We start from the raw sequence: 23,217 nt of genomic DNA, 5'->3' as shown, positions 1-23,217 counted from the left end.
CCAGGGGCAGGGGAAGAGGTGCCAGGGTGGGGTACAGAGAAGGGACAAGAACAGTCCACACCTGTGCAAGCACCATTCCCAGGAGCCTCTGCATGTCTGGCTCTCAGGAATCCCCTTGAATACAGTCTTTTAATTAAGTAATCAATTAATTAATTTTTGTGGTACCAGGATTTTGAACTCAGAGCCTCATGCTTGCTAGGGAGGTGCTCTATGGCTAAGCCATACCTCCTGGCTCTTTTTACTTTGTGTGTGTGTGTGTGTGTGTGTGTGTGTGTGTGTGCATGCCAGTACTGGGGCTTGAACTCAAGGCCTCATACTCTTGTTCAACTTTTTCACTCACAGCTGATGCAATCTAGCCTTGAGTCATGGCTCCAGCTCAGTTCGTTTTTTGTTTTGTGTTTTGCTGATCATTGAGATGGAATTGGGCAGATCTTTTTGCTCATAGGCTGGCTTTCAACCTCAGATCTCAGCCTCCTGAGTACCTAGGGTTACGAGTGATGTGAGTCACGTGGACCCAGCTTGCTTCTTGTTCAGTTTATTTTCAGGTAGGGTCTCTTGCTTTTGTCCTGGCTGGCCTTGGACAGAGATTTCCCCCTACCTCTTCCTCCAGAGTGGCTGGCTGGGATCACAGGTATGTATCACCATGACTGGCCCCAGGATGAACAAATTCTAAGAGGGAACATTCTTCTCAAACTTGGCACTGCCGAAGTAATATCATTGGAGGTGGGGATCATCCTTGGCACCCCAGGCTGCCTGGAAACATCCCTGTGATCCTGCCCACACACCCCACCTCACTAGATACCAACAGTTGAAAGTCTGACAACCAAATCCTTTGGCCAGTGGTGCCAGGGGACACTGGACAGCACTGTCCTGGACTGAGAGCTGCTGGCTTTGGGACCTGTAGGATCCCCTGGGGACCCTATGATGCTATCATTGCACAAGAAACGAGAGAATCACCTGGCTTTTGAGCCCCATGGGGTTTGCGTGATGGAGCGCCTCATGTTAAGAGAACCTTGGTTGGTCCCTCTTCTTTTTCATTTTTTCTTTTTTGCCAGTCTTGGGGCTTGAACTCTGGGCCTAGAGACTATCCTTGAGCTCAAAGCAAGCACTTTAACCACTTGAGCCACGGCGCCACTTCCAGCTTTTTCTGTGTATGTGGCACTGAGGAATCGAACCCAGGGCTTCATGCACGCTAGGCAAGCACTCTACCCCTGAGCCGCCTTCCCAGCCTTTGATCCCTCTTCTTCTCAGGCCTCAGTCTAAGTCCTTGGTCGGGCTTTTTCCTTACACTCCAAAGTGTCACTGTCCTGTGGCTCCTTCTGGTCACCCTTCATTTTTACATGGTAGCACCCAGCACTCCTCTCGAAGGCATGGTCCCCTTGGGGACCCATGGCAAGCCACATGGGTTCTTGCTCCAATCCGGGACCCTGTGCGTGGCAGAGACCACGCATGCACATGAGACGGGGACATCGGCTCCTAGAGACACACTGGTCAGAGGGGCCTGCCTGGCCCTGGGGCTTGACTGTGACCCCAGCCCTTGCTGCCCACATGCCAAGGCTCTGGCAGAGCAGTCTGCTGTCCTGGCGGGCTCCCCATTTCTCTGTACCCAGGCCTGTGACCCAGACACCACCTGCTTTGTCCAAACAGGAAAGGAGAAGGGGGACGTGTGGGCAGCGTCCTCCTCTAGGTGAGGAAATGACCTGGATAGGCAGGTGACCGCAGGCTTCGTCACCAATGCCTTGACCACCGAGTGAGCAGGAAGCCATACTGGATGGGCAGATGGCCATGTTCCAGCTAAGCAAATCTTCTCCGTGAGTATCACAGCCCTGTCCGTCAGCAAGGCCTGCAGCCTCTCACCAGGCTGGTGTAAGGGTGTTTCTTTTGTTTAATTTTTGGTCTGAGACCAGGACTTGAACTTGGGACCTGACATTTTCACTCATTGGCTAGGGTTCTACCAACTAAACCATGCCTCCAGCCCCAAATGTGTTTCTTTTGTCAAGCACAGAATATTTGAACAAATTGATGGTTTCTAAGCTTTGGGGTGTATTCTTTCTTACCTCTCCTTCTCTCTCTCCTTCTCTCTCTCTCTCTCTCTCTCTCTCTCTCTCTCTCTCTCTCCCTCTTCTTTTTCTTCTTCTTTCTCTTGTGGGGCTTGAACTCAGGGCCTGGACACTGTACTAAGATCTCTTTGCTCAAGGCTAGTACTCTACCACTTTGAGCCATAACGCCACTTGTGGTTTTCTGCTGGTTAGTTGGAGGTAAGAGTCTTACAGACTTTCCTGCTGTGGTTGGCTTTGAATGGTGTTCCTCACATCTCAGCCTCCTGAGTAGCTGGGATTACATGTGTGAGCCACTGACACCTGGCTTCCCTTAGCTTTTTTTTTTTTTTCTCTTAAGCCTGGTGCTCTTGAATCACAGCTCCACTTCCAGCTCTTTTGGTGATTGATTGGAGATAAAAGTCTCCAGGACTTTCCTTCCCTTGGAACCGTGATCTTCAGCTCTCAGCCTCCTGAGTAGCGAGGATGAGAGGCCTGAGCCACCAGCGCCCAGCTGAACCCCTTCCTCTTGTACAACACCCTAAAGTGCCGCTCAGTGGCCACCCCAGCACCACAGCATAGAACTCAGAGCTTCTGCAGTTCCCTTCCAACTGTGATTGGGAGCCAACACTCCCACTCCTGATGGCGACTTGGGCTCCCACAGGATGGGTGGCTGTGGGTGACTCAAAGTCCTCTAGGCCTGAGACCATCTCTGTGACTCCATTACCCCTGCACATGCTGAGATGGAAAATTCTGGTCACCGACTATTCTGTTTGTTTCTGTGGATCTCAGGATAAACAGGAATTCACAGAGCCCCACAAAGATAAACTTACAGAGCTGATTACCCCAGAAAGAGTCACGGGCCAAGGAACGGAGCTTGGGTGGGAAGGGCCTGTTGTTCGGGTAATGACACAGCCCAGAGCAGAGACACCCAGGGTTCCGTCTCAGCCTATCAGCTGTGGCTACGCACTGAGAAAATGACTGTCACAAGACCGAAGGTTCAAACACTCCTGCCAACTGGTTCCCTCCTTCCTTTCAGATCTGACGTTTTCTCTTGTTTGCTGACGACGAAACGGAGGCTCAGAGAGGTGGAGACATTTTGCCAGTGGCCAAGGCCACTTGGTCCTTACCAGGGGCTTCCCACACCAGCCACCAGGGGCTACATGAGAATTGATCCCACCTGGAAGCTGGTGAGGAAGCAGCTAGAGAAGGTTTGGCTGCGGTCAGGAGATCTTGAGACTATTTGCAGACTGAGTCTCAAGTGACCAGCAGCAGAGAACAGCATTTCCCCCAGAGGGAGCAGACTTGCTGAAGTGCAGAAGCAGCCCCCAGGATTCCTCCCAGCTGTGATCTCCTTGGATACTGGAGTATCATCAGAAGATGTCGAGGAAGGAGGAGCAGGCACCCCAGGATCAAAATCTCAGACAGGAAACAGGGCTGTCTTTCCATGGGGACCGTGGACCTGCCACTGGGCAGGGGTGAGGGGAGAGAGTTTGGGAGAAGTAATCACGGTATTTAGCAGCCGTTTCACATCCCCACAGTTCTGTGGGTTCCAAGTGGGAAGTCTGGAAAGACCACACCCACCTGTAGGTACTAGGAGAGGAACCTTGATTGCCTCTTGCAGGTGGCTTCTAGAAGGTGGCTATGGAGCATTCCTTAGCTGATGGCTGCATCATACTTTCCTCCTCTATGTATTTGTTTGTCTGTCTGTCTGTTTATATTTTTAGTGATCCTGGGATTTTAACTTTGGACCAAGCACTTGCTAGACAAGGGCTCCATCACGTAAGCCACGCCCCTTGCAGTGGAGCCACGCCCCTTACACTGGAGCCACGCCCCCTGTGGCAGGGCCTTGCTCCTCAGGCCTCTGTCTTATCTATAGGACACTTGACCCTGGGTTTAGGGGCCCTTGTGTGTTCATCCATTGCTACATCCATTTTGCCAGACACGATCTGGCAGGCTGCCATCCAACCTAACACATCCAAAGCTGCCACTTAACAGATTTGTTTTGGTTGCTGGGGCACTGGTGGGAAAGCTCTCTCCATGGAGAGAGCTGGGCGAGCCCTATAGACTGACACAGTTTGGTTTTACAGTGCAGAAGGCAGGAATGAAGCAAAGGGAAACAACAGCAAAAAAAGAGCTGGGCGCATGGCTCAAGTAGCAGAGTACCTGCCTCGCTGGCCAAGAGTCTACAACATGCTGTTTACGCCATCCTGCCCCGGCTGGTGGCTGTCCTAAAGGTTCTGAGAAGTCCTGCAGCAAGGACTTCTGGTGAGATTTGAGAAAAAAATCATAACACACAAACAAATAAAGCCCACATCTCTGGTCTCCTATCCAAGCGCTGTCCTATGAGTTGTAGACTACTTACCCTCCTTGTGAAGGGTACCTGGCATCTTTCCCTGGGGTTCTGGACCTGGCCTGGGGCCAGGTGTACAGTGAACACCTGAATGAATGTCTGAAAGGAGACTTATTACAGAATTAAATAAACGAATGCCTGCGGGGTGAGGTTTAGGCAGTAAATTTTAAAGCCCAGCTCATGCGTATGTTTTTACCCCCGCTGTACTTTAAGGGACCCGACCTCCCATCGACTGGCCATGTGCCCTATTAGTCACCGGCTTGTCTCGGGGTGCTGACACCCCCATGTGAACGTGCATGTGTGCTGAGTCTCCTGGGCGCCAGCCCCCACCCCCGCCCCGGGAACCCCACGCCATGCTTGGCGGCTCCCCTGCTCACAGATTAACCAGGGCAGATTCACTGTAGATGTGGGGACCCCCCAACTGGAGGGGAGATGAGGTGTCAAATCATTCTGCTGGAGATGCGTGTTGGCGAGGGCCTGGGTCCCTGTCACACCCATGGTCCTTGATCAGAAAGATTTGGGCCCCGGCTCCCTTGTTCCTCTCCCCTGTCACCCCCTACCAGGTGTCAGGGCTCCTGGCGACTAGAGGGTGACAAAGATTCAGCAGGTGGGGACACTGAGGCTCATGCTTCTCCCTCAGGTTAAGATGTCACTTCTCCAACTACCAGTCAGCTCCACCCCAGGCTCTGCCCAGACTCCTTGTAATGTCCTCCGGTCACCACCAGACACTGTCTATTTGTGAACTTGATCATCATCTCTTACCCTCGCTGGAAGCAAAGCCCCAGGAAAGCAGGGCCCGTCTGCAGAGCCGGAGCCCTGCACAGCATGGGACAAACGAAGATGGTAAGACCACAGCCCAGAGAGGCGAAAATGACCACCAAGGTCATTTGAAAGTCAGCAAATGACCAGCCTAGGACCCAGGTCTTGGTTTCCCAGGCCAGGGTGCTTTCTGATTTCTTAATTTTCCTTCCTTCCTTCCTTCTTTCCTTCCTTCCTTCCTTCCTTTTCCTTCTTTCCTTTCTTCTTCCCTTCCTCCCTCTCTTCTCACCCCCCTTCTTTCTCTCTTGGTGCCCATACTGCAGCTTGAATTCACGGACTTGCACTCTTTGCTTGGCTTTTTTTTTTTCTTTTTTGCTCCAAGCTGGCACTCTACTATTGAACCATGCCTCCAGTCCCATTGTTTCTCATTTTTTCCAAGTTGGATTACTTGACTCTTCTTCACATCTCTCCTCCCTACCCCAATACCACCACTACCAATAGCCAGGAGAATCCATGAACTCTGTCCACCCTCAGGTAATTATTTCCAAGTAGAGACCAGGGCCCAGACAGCTTTTTCTGGAAAAAGTTGGACTGCAAAGGGGGTCTGTCAATTCTGCTATCTCTCTGTCTCTGTCTCTGTCTCTTTCTCTGTCTCTCTGTCTCTCTCTCTCTCACACACACACACACATACACACACACAAAGACACACACACATTCACACCCCAGCCAGAGACAATATGCACATGAATGGGCAAGCTTGTGTTTCAATAAAGCTTTATTTATAAAACACAAGCAAGGGGGCCAGATGAAGCAAATCAGAATTAGAAACAGCCTGTGAAGTTAGAATTTCACTCTCCTGTATTTAATCTTCAACCCAGGCAGCTGGAACGCAGTTTCACTGACACCTTCGCACCAGTAGGCAGAGTTGGCTAAGCAACAGGCAAGGAGCAGCTGGGCATCTTCTATTCCTTGCCCAGCAACCCTGTAAAGTGAGTGGAGAGTCCTCACTTCTATACAAGGAAGGAGGGAGTCACAGAAGAAACATCCTGGCCCCTAGGGCTGGTCAGAGACAGAGCTAGAATCTTATCCAGGCCAGTAGGACTCTAACCACCTGTGCCAGAGTACACCAGCCTGGCAAATGAACAAGGCTCAGAGAGGTAAAGTTGTCAGTGTACGACGCACAGTAATATCGAAACTTAACCAGAGCTGGGGTGATGATGGACCTTTTATGTTCCTTGTCCCCAGGTTTCTTGATTTCTCTTGTTAGGGTATGCATGTGTGTGCATGTGTGTGTGCGCGTGTACATCCCACAGACACAATACAACAATAGTTTGTGGCATCAAGACTGGAGCTGGTTCCACATTCGGGCTGAGAACACTGGAGGGAGCATGCTGGCGGCTGGTGTGGCATGATTCTTGGTTGAGGGGTGGTGGCTCCCTGGATCGTCGCTGCATAGCTACCCCTCATCTCTACCCACCAGCTGGGTGTGACAGCGCAATACTGCAGGCATCACCGACACCTCAGGCCTGAGTCTCCGACTTCCCAGGGACTCATGGGGTGCCCTGAGTCACCCCCACTCCATTCCAGAGGCCCCCAAACCACCCCAGGCTCTCCTCCAGAACCTCCTGGCATCTAGAATCATACCAAGCACTGGTAGGAAACCCCAAAAAGTTAAAAAAAAGGGGGGGTTGGCCAAGCCAAGACGAAACCACCACAAGCACCTGGTAGATACCAGCCCTCCCTGCTAGGTCCCAGCTCCCAAACCTGCCTGCACCTCAAATCACCCCAGCCCAGGTCCCAGCTCCCCAACCTGCCCGCACCTCAAGTCACCCCAGAACCTGCCCGCACCTCAAGTCACCCCAGCCCTGTCCCAACTCCTGAACCTGCCTGCACCTCAAGTCACCCCAGAGTTTGCACCAGGCTGGGGAGCTGTCCCCACAAACCCCAGCAGACTCCAGGAGGGTGGTCTGAAATCCGTTTTCCTGGGTTTCTTTCCCAGCCCACCCATCACCGCCCCTCCTCCCCCCGCCCGCAGGTGTGTGGGGTCCCTTCCTGAGCTAAGTGGAGAGAGTTGGGGGGCCAGGGCTGCCATGGGGGGAGCAGTGTGGCAGGGTACCCTGCCACGTGGGTGGCTGGCTGGCGTGGGGAGCTGGTGAGCTCACCTGCTTAGAGGAGCCTGGGCGGCTGCTGGGATGTGGGGTCGGGGAGGGGTCCTGGGGGCCAGACAGAGAGGAGCTGCCCCCCCCGCCCCAGCCTGGCTGCAGCCCAGCGCCATTGCCTGTGGTCTGGCCCTGAGCAGGGCACAAGGCCTCCTCGGAGGCTGGCACCCGTTCAGCAGCCTCCTCCCAGCCACAATGCAGGGGGAGCAGGAGGGGCTGACGTGGGGCTGACCTCATGGACCCCCTCCACCGGGCCTCCCTGGGGCCTTCACTGCTGCTGGGAAGTGGGGGTGTTCCCCCCAGGGCTCCAGAGAAGGCCAAGCAAGTGGACTGGCGATTCTCTGGGTAGGATGCAATGGGGGAGGCAAGATCCCCTCTCCTACCTTAAAACTTCCTTTCTACCTGGGAGGGAGTTGGGGTTCCCTTGTGAGGGATGGGGGGAATCAAGCTTGGGAAAATTCTAGAAATGAATCAAGGATGGTCAGCACTTATGAGAAGGAAGAAGACACGACAGAGACATTCAGACACCACCTTCCCCCTCCTCTCTCCACCCCACCCCAATATCTAGGAGCCCCAATACAGCAGGCCTCAGCTCATCTACTTGTCCTCATAGCCACGGGAGGGACATGTGACAGGGGAGGAAACTGAGGCATGGAACATTCAGGAACCTTTCCTGAGCTCTTGCAGCTAGAAAAGGCAAAGCCAGGATTCAAAGCCCAGGTTGTCAAAGTCCTGGAATTAACGTTGGGTGTTGTGCTTTGATTCTATTTGTTTATTTGTTCTGGGGTGTGTGTGTGTGTGTGTGTGTGTGTGTGTGTGTGGTCTGTGTGTTCCAGTATTGGGGTTCAAACTCAGGGCCTTGCACTCTTGCCTGGCTTTTAATTTTTTTATTATTTTTGGTCGGTCATGAGGCTTGAACTCTGGGCCTGGGCGCTGTCCCTCAGCTCTTCAGCTCAAGGCAAGCGCTCTACCACTTGAGCCACAGCGCCACTTCCGGTTTTCTAGTGGTTTATTGGAGATAAGAGTCTCATGGACTTTCCTGCCCGAGCTGGCTTTGAACCATGATCCTCAGATCTCAGCCTCCTGAGTAGCTAGGATTACAGGCGTGAGCCACCGGTGCCCGGCTACTCTTGCCTGACTTTTATCACTCAAGGTTAGCACTCTACCACTTTGAGTCACAGCTCCACTTCCAGCTTTTTGATGGTTAATGGAAGAAAAAAGTTTCAGGGATACTAGGCACTGGTGGCTCACACCTGTAATCCTAGCTACTCAGGAAGCTGAGATCTGAGGATCATGGTTCAAAGCCAGCCTGGGCAGGAAAGTCTGTGAGATTCTCATCTCCAATGAACCACCAGAAAATGGAAGTGATGCTGTAGCACAAAGTGGTAGAGAGCTAGCTTCAAGCAAAAGAGCTCAGGGACAGCACCCAGGCCCAGAGTTCAAGCCTCACAACTGACCAAACAAAAACAACAACAACAAAACATTTCATGTATTTTTCCGGCTTTACATCAAGATCCTCGGATCTTAGCCTCCTGAGCAACTAGGATTACAGGCATGAACAACTGCCTGGCTTTATCTATCTATCTATCTATCTATCTATCTATCTATCTATCTATCTATCTATTTATTTGATGGTCACTGGGTTTGAACTCTAGACCTAGGCGCTGTCCTTCAGCTCTTCAGCTTAAGGCGAGCACTCTACCACTTGAACCACAGTGCCACTCCTGGTTTTCTGTGGTTTATTGGAGATAAGAGTGTCACAGACTTTCCTGCCTGGGCTAGTTTTAAACTGAGATCCTCAGATCTCAGCCTCCTGAGTAGCTAGGATTACAGGTGTGAGCCACCTACGCCCTGTTTGTTGTTGTTGTGGGGCTTTAACTCAGGGCCTGGGCACTGTCCCTGAGCTCTTTTGCTCAAGGCTAGCATTCTACCACTTGGAGCCACAGCGACACTTCCAGTTTTCTGGTGATTTATTGGAGATAGGAGTCTCACAGACTTCCCTGCCTTAGATGACTTTGAACCCTGATCCTCAGATCTCAGCCTCCTGAGGAACTAGGATTGCAGGTATAGCCACTGGCATCCAGCTTTACACCAGCTCTTAAAGGTGCCATCTCCGCATACTGCCACAGAGTGACAATTAAGTCTTTTGGGGGACACTTATTCAAACCACAATATTATCCTAGACTTGTGATAAGTTACCACAAAATAGATGGGCTTATGACAACAGCTCTCTGTCCCCCCTCTTCCTTACCCCCACAAGCCTCAGCAGCATAGAGACCATGTGTGAAATCAAGGTGTGAGCAGGACCACAGCTCCTCCCAAGCCTCCAGGGAAAAATTCTTCCTGGCCTCTTCCTGCTCCTGGTGGCCCCAGCAGCCCTTGGCTTGTGGCTGCATCCCTGGATGGCCTCCGTCTTCATCTAGCATTACTCTAGTCTCTCTTTTGTGTGCCTCTTTATGAAGTTAGTTGTCCTTGGGTTGGCAGGGAGTGGGAAGGGCTAACCTGAATCTCCCTTTGTGATCCTTAGAAGATGTATTTTGCAACTAAGATCAGCCTCACGGGTTTCAGGAGACCGGAGAGTGAAGGGAAACCATTCAACTTACTACCACAAGCTGTGCAAATAAGAGCCTGGGAACTGGGGTGGAGACAAGAAGATCAGGCCCACGAGGATGCCGAAAGCCCTGGACCCATGGGCTGTCTGTGTCTGGCTTGCAAATGGAGGGACAATTCCAGCTGACCTCTAGAGCCTCCAAAATAAGCCAGGACAGCGGCTGCTGACAGGTAGAGCTTTTCCTGGCTTTGATTCATTGGCCGTCTGGGCAGGAGCTGGGACCCAGCCGCTAGGAATGATAAAAATGCTTTTCACATACTTTCCTCTCAGCCGGTGGTTTTGCTCTGGGCCAATGGACAAGGCCCTGTCTGCTCGCTTCCCCCAGTGGCTGAGTCCCCAGCCCCGTGGCCTGTCTGCGGCTCTCCACCCCCCCCCCCCCCCCCCCGCCCCAGCCGGTTCCTCCGCCGCCCACCCTGAACACCAGCTCCTCCTGGCACACCCCCGCCCCAGGCTGGCTGGAGGGAGCAGGACTCCACCGTGTCCTCATAGCTGGAATATTTGAGTCCTGAAATATGGCCAAGGCGGGGTGGGCGCCTCGTCAGGAGTCAGGATGGTCTCCAGCCGGGGCCTCCTGCGAAGGAAGGCTGGAGGAGGCATCGGAAGTTTCTCAGATGCTGAGGCCAGTGGTCAGCCACCAGCCAAACACTTTTCATCCGAGCCAGGCACTGGTGTGGCTCACGCCTGTCATCCCAGCTACTCAGGAGGCTTAGATCTGAGGAGCTGGGTTCAAAGCCAACCCTGGGCAGGAAAGTCTGTGAGACTCTTCATCTCCAATAAACTACTCAGAAAAGGATGGAAATGGCCCTGTGGCTCAAATGGTAGAGTGCTAGACTTGAGCACAAAGAAGCTCAAGGGAAATGCCCAGGCTCTGAGTTCAAGCCCCAGGACTGGGACTAAAAGGGGAAAGAAAAAAAAAAGAATTTCTATCTGGCTCCCAAGAGGATACAAATGGCCTTGGGGTAAAGAAGTCAGGGGAGAGACTAGAACCACAGAACCCCACACACCCCTGTCCTAATTATAGGATCTTCTTCCTGTCCCCTTTCTCATATACAGCCTCTGGAGCATCTGGCCTCTCATTTCTAGCTTTCAAAGAACCTTCCAGAAGGAAAGAGGTCATCTGATGTCTGTTAGATAGGTATAGTATACATCGATGAAAAAGGATTTTGAGCCGAGAGCCCCTCCCCCCATCCCCCCCCATCCCTGTGGCTCACGCCTGTAATACTAGCCACTCAGAAGGCTGAAAATCCAGAAGGTTGTGGTTTGAAGCCTGCCTGGGCAGAAAATGTCCACAAAACTCTGTCTCCAAGTGACCAGCAAAATGCCAGACTGGAGGTGTGGTTCAAGTGGTAACAATGCGACATAATAAGGAAGCAAGCTAAGCCTAAGCAAGTACAAGAAAACCAAGCGGATGCTTTAGTAGTAGAAGAAATAAAGAAAAAAAGAGAAACGGGATTTTTTTCCACCTGAGGTACACGTTACCTATTCTCCACCTTCAAGACTCCAAAGTTCGCCGTAGGTAGAGCCAGAGCCCCAGTATGTCTGGGCTGTCCGGGCCCCTTGTGGAATACCTTTGGGGTATCTCTGTATATTAGGCCTCAGCTGTACTGGAGACTCCTGTAGGAAACTTCCCCATACCCTAAGAACTCACCCACTGCTGAGGTGAGGGCCCATTGTGTTGCCTGCTGTAGGTTTGGGGGGGGGGAATTCCCTCTAGATCCCAGTCCCAGACTTTGCTTTCCTCCCTGAACCTCCTCCTTTCTAATGATGAGAAGCGCATAACAAGATCACATTTCCCTTTTTCCTTTGGCTGCCAGGACTCTCAGAGTCTGAACTTTGAAGTTCAGCCACGATAATTACATGGCCCCTTGTGATCTAAAACGTTTGTTTTCCTTCTTTCTGTGGTCTTAGTTTTCTAACTGTTTATATTTTCTTGTTACTGATTCTCTAGGTTATCAGTATTTTTATGGGTCCCTTCTGGAAGCTGCTATAGAAGTTAACTGGGGGTTTTTAAATCAGAGAATAATTGTGTCACCACTCTTGTTGTGATGGTCAAACTTACTGCTGAAAACCTGGCTCTTTGGTGTCATTATAAATAAGTCCCCTGCCTACATTATCTTCACATCTGAGCATGTTCTATGTCTTCTACCACGAACACTGGAGCCCCTTTGCAGAGAGACCCTTGCCACTCTTGACCATACACTCAAGATGGTCATAAGCTTAAGTGAACATCAAGAACATCTCAAAGCAGCTTGGAATGGTGCTTCATGTCTGTAATCCCAGCATTACAGGAGGTGGGAGGGTTAACACTTTAATGCTACATTGTAAGACCTTACTTAAAAAGGGGGGAGGGAAGGGGCTGGGATGTAGCTCAGTGGCAAAGCGCTTGCCTAGCAAGCGCAACGTCCTGGGTTCGATCCCCAGTACCAAAAAAGAAAAGATAAAAAAATACAGTTAAAAAAAAAAACCCAAACAAAAAGGGGGGAGGGAAGGGATAGTGGGAGAGCAACAAGGGAAGGGGTAACAATGCTTGACAAGAAATGTACTCATTGCCTTACTCATGTAACTGTAACCCCTCTGTAGCTTCTTTACACTCAAATATATTTTTAAAAAAGAAATTCACTCATTACCTGACAGGTAACTGTAACCCCTCTGGTCATCACCTTTACAATAAAATTTAAATTTAAAAATAAAATATGGGGCTGGGAAGGTGGCTCAGTGGTAGAGCGCTTGCCTTGCATGCATGAGGCCCTGGGTTTGATTCCTCAGCACCACATAAGCAAAAAGAAAAAAACCGGAAGTGGTGCTATGGCTCAAGTGGTAGAGCGCTAGCCTTGAGCTGAAGAGCTGAGGGACAGTGCCCAGGCGCAGAGTTCAGGCCCCACGACCGGACCCAAAAGTAAATAAGTAAATTAATTAATTAAAATATGTATGCACTTACAAAAATAAAGGTGCTGGTGGCTAACCCTTGTAATTCTAGCTATTCAGGAGGCTGAGCTCCAGAGGATCATGCTGTGAGGCCAGAAAAGTTTAGTCGACTTCCTCTCAAAAAAAAAACTAGCAAAAAGCCAAGATGGAGGCCTGGCTCAAGTGGTAGATAACCAGCCTCGTGAGAGCAAGGCCAGGAGTTGGAACTCCAGTATTCCTTGGAGTCCGACATGCTACCACTGTGCCACGAGGTCTCCTAAAACCCCAGTATTTGGTTTTGTTTTGTTTTGTTTTTTTTAATTCTTAGGTAGACACCTCCAAGTGTAGGTCAGTGGTAGAATTTGTGGTTCACATATGTGAGGCCCCATATTTGATCCTCACATACAAAGATCGTTTTCCTTGTCCCTCCTCCTGGAGCTCCATTTCCTCCTCTGTCAACTGGAGGGACCTCAGCCCATGTTTGCAGAGACATTGGAGGAGGGCAGGAAACTTCAAAGCACTGGTTTACCAATCTCAAGGCAGACTCAGAGACCCAGAACGGGAGCTGGCTGGTGGGCTCCTGGATCCGCCCTGTGACGTGGGTCCTCGGGGGAGCCATCTCTGGGGGGAGGGGGGGACTCCTGCCTGCCCATCCCCAGCAGCCTGGCCCTGGCCTTGAACTCAGCACTGACTGTCAGCATTCACTCTGCACAGCCCCCACCCTCCCTGTAAAAAGGTCACCAGGTGCCAGAGACATCAGACACCCTGGGCTGTCATCACCCAATGTAGGGGACAGGCAGGGTTCCCCAAAGCACAGGTGTCACGTGACGTCTTTATCCTCTGCTTCTTGGTCCCTCCTCTGTGAAGCAGACAGGGTGGCCTTCATTGCCGATGGCCTCTACAATGTCAGACAAAGTAAAGTACAACCGGGCGCCGGTGGCTCACGCCTGTAATCTTAGCTACTCAGGAGGCTGAGATCTGAGGATCAAAGCCAACCCCAGGCAAGAATGTCCGTGAGACTCTTATCTTCAGTTAACCACCAGAAAACTGCAAGTGTGCTGTGGCTTGAGTGGTAGAGCAGTCTCTGCCATTTTCTGGCCTATGACCCAGCCTTGTGCCTCGGGTTCTTTTTTTTTTTTTTTTTGGTCCATTGTGGGGCTTGAACTCTGGCCTGGGCGCTGTCCCTGAGCTCTTCAGCTCAAGGTGAGTGCTCTACCACTTGAGCCACAGCACCATTTCCAGTTTTCTGGTGCTTAATTGGGGATAAGAGTCTCGTAGACTTTCCCACCCCAGATGGCTTTGAACCGCGATCCTCAGATCTCAGCCTCTTGAGTAGTTAGGATTACAGGCGTGAGCCACCAACGCACAGCTTCTAGGTTTCTCTTGAAAAGCTTCCAGCGGGCCATTGCGGAGGGACAAGTAAAGGTTAAGGGTAGATAAGGATGATCAGGTGCAGTAGCTCACAACTGTCAGCCTCGCTCTTCAGGAGGCTGAGATCGGAGGATCCCAATTCAAAGATAGCCTGGGCAAGAAAGGCCTTGAGACTCTTCTCTCAACCACCAAAAAGCCAGACATGAAGCTGTGGCTCAAGTGGTAGAATACCAGTCTTGAGTGAAAAAGTTAGGGGACAGTGCCCAGGTCCTGAGTGGGAGTGTGTGTGTGCACACACACACACACACACACACACACACACACAGCCTCAGGCATAAGTAGGTAACTCACAGATCTTTGTTCCAAAAATCAGTTATTCCTGGGGTGGGGAGCCCCAGCCCTGAACCCCAGAACATAGCCTGAGAGGTATTTGAGACCACTCAGAGACCCCTGGTCTTAAGCTGTCCAGTTCAAACCTCATTTGTTCCCTAAAAAAGGACTCTCAGAAAGCTCCAAAGGGGCTGTCGAGGGGGTCTCCCGGTGTGGAACCGCGTGGGGCGGCGGCGCCATGTGGGAGCTGGTGGGGTCCAGAAAAGTCCACCTGAGAGGCTGGAGGGGCTGTGGCCCGCCCTGGCTCTGGTCCAGCATCCTTTGCGCCTGTTGCGCTACTCTGAAGGCCTGTGTTCCACGAGGGGTCCCTGATGCCAGGATGGTCAAGGACCATTCCTGGGTGATAGGGCCCTGCGTGGCTGGCATCTCCCCAACCCCTGAAGTGTGGTGGAAGGGGGAAGAACGGGAAGTTTGGAGCTGAAGGGGTGGCCCCCAAACACTTCCAATGACCCTGAGTGTGTGGTTTTGTCTCTCAGAACCTCAACTTCCTCCCCCCACCCTGCCCTGGTTAAGTGGGTGTAAGTCAATGGGGTTACTGTGATCAAATAACACGCCAGCCCTCCCAGGAACAACCCACCCCTGTCTTTGTGGTACCCCATCTTCTATACACCATCTACCTTCTTCTGTCTGGGCCAAAATCCCACCCACCAGCCTCTGCCCCAGCCCACCTCTGCCCACCCCTCTCCTCCTTTCTGCCCTCCTTCCCCTCCCAGATGAGCAGCAAGGGGTGCGGGGCGGGGGTTGGGGGGGAGGGAAAGTACAGGCTGGCTCCACCACCACCCCAAGTCCGTCCCCTCACATCAACACACTCCAGAGAACTTGCCAAGAGCAGATTCTTTATTCATTTCTTTTTTTTTCTTTTTAAAAAAGTCTTCCTTCAGTATAAAAAAATAAATATTTTAAATATGACATTGAATAAATAAAAAATAATTTTGTCAGTATGAAACATCCCCATAGGGTACATTCATCAAAGAGGAATTTGTCACCCCCAAACCAGACCCCCTTCTAGAAGAAAGGGAGGAGGGGAAACACCTTAAGGCCTCTAGGGGGGGAAGGGAGGGGGACCCCACTGAACTAGCAGTGCAGAAAGAGGTCTGGGGCCAGGTGGGAAACTGAGGATCTATTCTAACATCCATACTGTCTGAAGGGAAATAAATGGTTTCCATGCTAGAGTCTGTTAACCTCATACTCTGTGGGGCCAGCAAGGTAGGGCTGGCTGGCTTTGGTCAGGGTTAGGGACCAAGCAAGAGGGGAGACAAGGAAAGTCGCAGTGCTTTGTTCATTACAAAAAAAAATTAAATAATAAATAAGGACCCCAATCCTGATTAACTGCCACAGGACTGTCCTTGTCTGTCATCTGTAAATGGGTGGCCTGAGCTCCCCGAGGGCATCCTTGCCTGTCTCCCAGCCCCATCTCCACATAGCTGATGGAAAGATCCAGAAAGAGCTGTGAGAATCAAGTCCTACTCTGAGCAGACAAGCAATGGCTGAGCCCAAGGCTTGTCAGGCAGGAAAAGGGAAAAACACAAGAGCAACAACAAGAATCTGTGGGGTCCTGAGCCTGTGGTGTGGCTGCAGGGGGGACCCAGAGATCTCTCAAGTCCCCCAACTGGTCCCGGGGCTACAGAATTCTATCTCTTCTGGCCTTCACACAAATTGTCTTTTTTTTTTTTCTTTTCTTTCTTTCAAAGTTCACTCAGGAGAACTGCGCTGGAGGAAGATAGAGGAGGAGAAGCTGCAATCTCGGGCAAGGGCGTGACCCACATTTAGCCCTGAAAAAGACATCACTGCTTTTGGTGTCTGTCCCTGCAGGGACATGTGCACACAGCCCCCAGCCCTCCCTCTCTCTCCCCCCCACCCCCCCTCCCCGGCCTCAGGACCTGCCTGCTGCCTGTCCAGGTAAAGTGCTTAGAGAAAAGTACCCAAAAACAAACCAAAAAAAAAAAAAATCATTGGAAAGCAGACATTCTCAGAACCAGAATCCTGCTGGCTGAACTGTTCAGGACCACCCCACCCCTTGTTCAGGTTTGAGAAACAGCCAGAACACTGCAGTCCACAGCTGCCCAGGCTTCATTCCCTCCCTCCCTCCCTCCCTCTCTCCCTCCTCTGCTTCCAGACTGGAGGGCGTGGCTCCACTCGCCTGGCCCGGACACAAAGGAAGAGAGATCAGATGGGGTTCTCCGCCTGGGAGCCCAGACATGGGTGGGGGTGAGAGGAAAAACAGGGACCCACCACTCCCCAGTCTGTTTCCCAGGCATCTCAGGGCCCTGCCCCAATCTGGAGCTGTTGAGTTTGCCCCCGCTGCCTTAACTTCCTGCATGTGTGGGTGTTCAGGCCACCACTGGATAGGAGCATGTTGGGTGCTGGGTGAAGGCCATCCCAGAGACCCTCAGCTGCTGGTTAGAGAGGATCAGGAAGGAAATCAACCTCACCCCAAGGACTGCTGGGTTCTAACAGTGAACGGTACGCATCTGCAGCACGCCTCCAGGGGGCGCCAGAGAGCACAGTGTGAAGGCGCCTTGGCTTGGCCACGTGTCAATAAACTAATCCCAGGAGGCCACTGCCACTTATCCCGACACCCCACCCCCACCCCACCCCCAAAGCAAGTCTAGTGGAGGGAGGGAGAGCGGAGCAATACACTCAGATTCCAGCCAGTCTCTGTGATCCCTAGGATAGGGTACATGAGTCCCGGCCCTCATCTCAATGTGAGGGCCTCACATGTTATTTAAATCTGCTCACTGGGGAGCAGAGAAAGGGGGATTAACTCTACCACTGAAAGCACCAATAAGTTAACATAAATAGAACATTATAATAAATAGACACACTGAACTCTGGGCCTCAGACGTTCCTGAGACCCTGACCTCAAGTTCTCAAGGACCTTGACTTGGCCTCACTGGGAGTCTTCAGGCCTCGGATGGATGTGAGCTGCGGCTCTCAGTCGCCTGGCTTTCCTTTCTAGACCATCTCCAGAAGGACTCCGGTCCTCTCTGAACCCCCTCACCTGCCTGCGCCACCTGGCTCTCCCCACCTGCACGCATGCCACCCAGGATATACCGAAAGACTGCAGGGAAGACGAACAAGGCTTTTTCAGGCCCTGTCCTCCTTCTAGCATCTTCCGTTTTTTCCAGACCCGAAGGTGGCCTCTGCCTCCCCTAGAGCCTGAACATATGACTTTCTAGAACCCTCCAATCCTAGGCCTGAACTCTCTCTGATCATGCTCAAGAGAAGACACTCTCCTACTCCTTTACCCACTCAAATCCCTTCTCTATCTTCCACCCACAAAACTTCTAAAAGGACAAGAACTCCTTCTGCAGCCCAGCCCCTTGGAGCCCCCTGGAGTCTCCTCCAAGCCTTTCAAAGTCTTCCTTCGGGACAGCAAAGGCACAAATGGATGCCACTCCACAAGGGACACTGGGCACCTCCCCTGTCCCTTGCTGTCTCTCCCTGTGGCCAGGGGTTCATGGAGACACTTTGTACGGCTTGCTCACTGCACAAGGTAAGCGAGGAATTAAAGGGACCAGTGGGGGGGTGGAAATCTCACCCTAACCCCACCCCCGGGTGGTCAGCTCCCCAAAGAAGCTGTCCCACCTTCAAGGGGGGGGTCTGCACATAGGTCCGGCCTATAGAAGTTTCATCCATCACAGCACACCCGACTAGAGTTGCTTGGCTGGGGAGCCCTTGTGGGGGGGGGTCTGCCAGCAGCCCCCCCCTGCCATGCCCCAGACCTCACCCCACATCTGGACCCCATTCCTCCCTGAAATGTCTGGGTCCATGGCTAGAAGGCCTGGGCCACTATGTTGATGACCTGCTTGTACGTCCCCAGGAGCTGACAGCCCAGCTTCTTCTTCTGGAAGACATCTTTGCCGGAGGTGTCCGGGGCGTAGGCCACGTCCACGTGGCCCACGTGGTACTTGGTACACAGGCGGCAGTGCACGTTGCTGAGGAGCCCGCGTAGGGAGTCGACGGTAGCGTTCAGCTTGTTGTGGAGGCTCAAGGCGGTGGGGTTCAGGGTCTTCTGGTCTCGGGTGACGTTGCCCAGGGAGGCGCCCATGTAAGCGACGATGCGGTACAGTTCTACCAGCTTGGCCTTCTCCGTGCCGTTGGCGTGGAAAGGCGGGAAGTCTGTCATGTTGGGGGCGCACAGCTTGTCCAGGTTGTTGGGGAATGGCTCTCCCTGAGCCGTGTACTAAGGAGAAAAGTGACAGATGCCAAAGTGACACAAGGGTCAGGAACTGACGTGCTCGCCCGTCACCCCTAACCCTTAGGCCTCAGTTTCCCCACCAAAGGCAAGCAGACTGAGCTCCTTGCTGACAGCAGAAGCCAGCAGAGTGCGATCAGGAGCACATCACACTTGCTAACTATCAAGGACAAGGCCAAGATGAGTGGTTGTCATCACCACCGCCCTACGGGCACAGAAGAGAAATGTGGCCTGCCAGGTGTCACCTCCGAGGGGACCCACCACACACACTTGCACTTTCTTTTCTTTTTTTTTTCCTTTTTGGTCGGTCCTGGGGCTTGAACTCCGGACCTGGACCCTGTCCCTGAACTCTTTCTCTCCAGGCTAGAGCTCTATCATTTTAAACCACAGTGCCTCTTCCAGTTTTCTGGTGGTTCACTGGAGACAAAGAGTCACAGATGTTCCTACCCAGGGTTGGCTCTGAACCACCATCCTCAGATCTCAACCTCCTGAGTAGCTAGGATGACAGGTGTGAGCCACGGGCCACAGTTCCTGGATGATCTGAGCCATGGCCCCTCCCTATTGGCTCCTTGGGAGAGCCTGCCAGCCCCCACCTGTCATCCAGGCTACCTTAGGAAAAGACTCCTAATTCTGCAGTCTATAGTCTGGGCCAGGTATGGGACAGGTATGGGGAGGAAGCTGTGGGAATCTGGGTGTGGTTTCCCCAAGCCCCTTCTAGGGTGTTCTTCCAGTTCTAAAAGGGGTCTCCCACCAATCAGCACCGCCGCCTCTCTTTGCCAGCCCCTCCCTCCAGGCCCGGCAGGTGACTTACGTAGAGGATGAAGAGCGGGCTGGCACTGCCATTGAGCTGGGCTAGTTGATTCCTGATCTGGCTCATGACGTTGTTGTAACACGGGTGGCGGGTGGCACAGGTGGCATTGACAGGTGTGATGGGCAGGGGGCTGGCCGCCCCGTCTTTCCAGTGCAGCACGAAGAGGAGGGGCATGACTCCTGGGAACACGCGAGAAGAAAGAACGTGAGCAGCAAGGTGGGAGGGTGGCCTGGGGTGGGTGGGCAAGGAAGGGACTGAGGGGAAGGGTCGCCTGTCTCTCCCCCCTCCTCCTCTTCCTCCCCCCTCCTCATCCCTACTCCTGCATGGCCGCCTCTGTCTCCCAGTCTCCAGCTCTTCAGTGCTGCCTTCCTGTCTCTGCCTGCTCTGTGCTGGATTGTACAAGCCTGGAGCCATTAGCACCTGCTGGAAGCCTCCAGGACACAAGAGTCCAGCCCAGAGACAACTCCAAAGCCACAATTGCTAGACTTTGGCTGGACCTCAACCCTCCGCACGTCCAGCAGATGCCAGGGGACATGAGCCCCCCCCGCCCCCTGCCAGGGCCTTCCTGCCTCCGAAATTGGTCCAGATTGGACTGTTTGTCCATTCTCCACCCCACCCCCACCCCCAGCTACCCACCCTGCAACTCCCTGCACCTCAGGGCGGCCGGCTGAGAGTTTCTGTCACCTTCCTTCTCCAAGCTTGTCATTTGAATCTGCCCCCTTTGGGCCTCTTGCTACCTAATTCCGCTACTCCCTCACCTCTGTTCTCCCACCCCCCCAAAAAAAAATGGATCCGGACCTCCATTGAGATTCTGCAGGTCTCCACAATCCAACCCCCAAAACAATCATAGACCTCAAGTCTGCTCCCTGTGGTCTTGGGTTAGGGTGAGGATCATCCCCTGACCGCCTCTCCCCTGCTCTCCGCCCTCCCTCCCCTGCCAGCTCTGGTGATCCAGTTGGAGAGGGACAGGAAGGAAAAGAAATTGGAAGGTGTGGGGAGCGGGGAGCTGTCAAGGCTTGTCCCCGATGCCCCTCCCCTGAGGAACCTGCCCCTCCTTTCATTCTCAAGCAACGCCCCCCCATCACCCCCTTCCAGAAGGTGAGAAGGGGTGACAAGGGGCTGAAGTGAGCCCACCAGTGAAGCTGGGGACCTCCTGCCCACCCCCCACCCCCATCCCTCCAGGCTGGGACTGAAAGGACAGTGGGGCGTTCAAGTTCACTTCTCAGGCAGTGTGGAGCCCCCTCACACACACACACACACACACACATGCACCCCGGGATGGCTGGGGGGAGAGGGAGGGGACCCGCATCCTCCTCTCACCTAGCGTCTCCGAGCACAGGATTTTTTCCAAGTTAGTAGCAGGCATTAAGCAGCAGCACCTGCTCCTGTCCCGGGCCGGAGTTTACAAGTTGCTCAGGCCGCCCTGCGCTCCTCCCAAGGAGCAGCCCGGGACTCGGACTCGGTGGAAAAGAGAAAGCGGAAAGAAAAAAGAAAGAAGCAAAAAGAGAGAGAGAGAGAGAAGGAGGGAGGGTAACTCTGGGAGAGTTACTCTCCACGCTCTGGTGCAGCGTGGAGAGCAAGCGTGGCAGATCAAGGAGGAGGAGGAGGAGGAGAAGGAAGGAAGGAGTCGGCCAGCGACGGGGTGTGGAGGGTCCCCCTTCCCTCACTGCCGCCAACCTGCAGGTCCAGGGCGGGCTGGGCACGAGGTGTCTGGGACTAAATGCGGTCACCCAGTGCTTGGGGGCAGATCGGGAGGTGCACAGGGTACCAGCGGGGGGGGGGGCCGGGTGTCCGCAGCCAGGGAGTGGAGGGGGGGTGCCCATCCTGAGGCTGCTCACTCAGCACCCCAAGTTGTTTGTCCCCCATGCTCGCAGCGGGGTGGATTTACCTGCCGCCAGGACCTTCATTATGGGCTGGACTCCAGAGGGCCTTGGACGAGACCTTGGGTGCCGGCTGTGCTCAGAGGTTCATGCTCGGATGGGAAATTTGCCTGATTTATATACGCGAGCCTGTGTTGTAAGACAGAAACAGCTATATTTAGCCGGGATCCCCAGTCCAGGAAGTTGTTTGAGGTGCATCATAGGAAATTATGAATGGGAAGAAAGTGAGAGTGGGGGGGGGGAGGTGGGGGGGGAGGGGAGGGCCAACTTTTTCCTCTTAAGAATGTGATTGATAAAATTATAATGAAGTCTATCACCTCCACCGCCCAAAAAACAAACAACAACAACAAAAATGTCCTGTGGTTTCTCTAAGCGACTTGCCCTGGACATTGTTGGAAGGGGCTTAAGAGAGAGAGAGAGAGAGAGAAGTACTCAAGCCCATTCTAAGAGTGGGGGGTCCCCCATCTGGGAACCCCAGATGTCCTTGTGACTCACCTGGATTTGGGGAGGTGGAGACAGACTGGGAAGAAGATGGAGGCTGCTAACTGTGGCCCCCTAATCAGGGGGCCTGGGGGGGGGGGGTGGTAGGAGGAGACAAGCCAGGGCTTGGTAGAGAGGCAGCTTCCAGGAAGAGGGGCTGAGGCCTGGCTTGGACTTTACACAGTGTAATAAAGTAACAGGGCCTGGGTGCTCAAAGCGTTCACATTGCCACTGGGCAAAGAGGGAAATCCAAAGGGAGCAGATTTTCTGGGAGTCCAAGAACGTCAGGACCCCTGGCCACCATCGGCCCGTCCCTCTGTTGACCACCATCCCTATATCACAAGGCGAGGGCAGGGCTGAGACGCTGGGGTGAGAGAAACCTGAGATGGTTTTTGGAGGGAGTTCTGGAAAGAGGATTCAATATTTCTATTCTGAAAGGGACCCCAAATTAGACCCCAGCTTCCTCCTCCTCAGAGTCCAGCAGGATGGATGACTGGGGGCACTAAGACATATCTGGGAGCCTTCCTGGACCTTGCTGGGAAATCTTTTGGAGCCCTGGAGAACAAGGGTGGCTTCCAAAAGATGCTTCTAGAGTCTCTTTGCGAGGGTCCTCTCTTTGAGAGGGTCGTGGGGGAGCCACGGCCAGGTGGGCTGGTAAAGGTATGAGGAGGGACAGTCAGGAATGGTGGCGACCAGGCCTACGTGCATGGAGGGACTGCTGAGGGACGCAGTGGAGGGCAGGGCAGGCCCTGGGGCAGGAGGCTGGAGGCTGGCGGCACACTTCCAGGCTCACTGGAGACCCTACAACCATCTTGCTGTCCTGAGCGCACCCTATTTTACCTATGTGAGCAAGAGTGTTTCATTACAATGCTTCTGTTTTCTACAGCAAAGAGATACATTCCTATACATACACACAAAAGAGAAAGAGAGAGATAGAAAGACAATAGTGATGGCGCAGGTCTGTAATCTCAGATACTCAAGAGGTGAAGTCAGAAAGATCTAGAGGACAAAATAGTTTAGCAAGACCTTATCTCTAAAACAAAACAAAAATCAGGAGCCCAGAGCCTGTGGCTCACACCTGTAATCCTAACTATTCAGGAGGCTGATAGCTAAAGTTCACAGTTCAAAGCTAACCCAGGCAGAAAACTCTGTGAGATTCTAATCTCCAATGAACCACCAAAAAGCTAGAAGTGAAGTATGGCTCAAGCACCAGCCTTGAGCTAAATAAGCCTAATGAGGGCTGGGAAGGTGGCTCAGTGGTAGAG

General features: G+C 52.9%; 1 protein-coding gene across 1 annotated transcript; it reads right to left on the bottom strand.

Moving 5' to 3' along the window:
• Positions 1-18,357: 18,357 nt before the first annotated feature.
• On the bottom strand, positions 18,358-21,603 carry Lif (leukemia inhibitory factor). The gene is made up of 3 exons (XM_013014365.1): positions 21,481-21,603; positions 19,593-19,771; positions 18,358-18,769 (listed from the first exon to the last, which is right to left on the bottom strand). Exons 1-3 carry the CDS (start codon positions 21,497-21,499, stop codon positions 18,359-18,361), a joined length of 609 nt encoding a protein of 202 aa, XP_012869819.1. The 5' UTR covers positions 21,500-21,603; the 3' UTR covers position 18,358.
• Positions 21,604-23,217: the final 1,614 nt, after the last annotated feature.

Source organism: Dipodomys ordii, unplaced genomic scaffold (assembly GCF_000151885.1).
Source record: "Dipodomys ordii isolate 6190 unplaced genomic scaffold, Dord_2.0 Scaffold23, whole genome shotgun sequence".
In the NCBI taxonomy this organism is placed as follows: domain Eukaryota; kingdom Metazoa; phylum Chordata; class Mammalia; order Rodentia; family Heteromyidae; genus Dipodomys; species Dipodomys ordii.
Note: the sequence above shows the minus strand (reverse complement) of the source record. Positions and strands in the feature narration are given on the sequence as shown.

Coding starts and splice junctions, on each gene's coding strand:
- Lif (XM_013014365.1), bottom strand. Junction 18,770..19,592: donor GCCCGCTCTTCATCCTCTAC/GTAAGTCACCTG, acceptor TTTTCTCCTTAG/TACACGGCTCAGGGAGAGCC.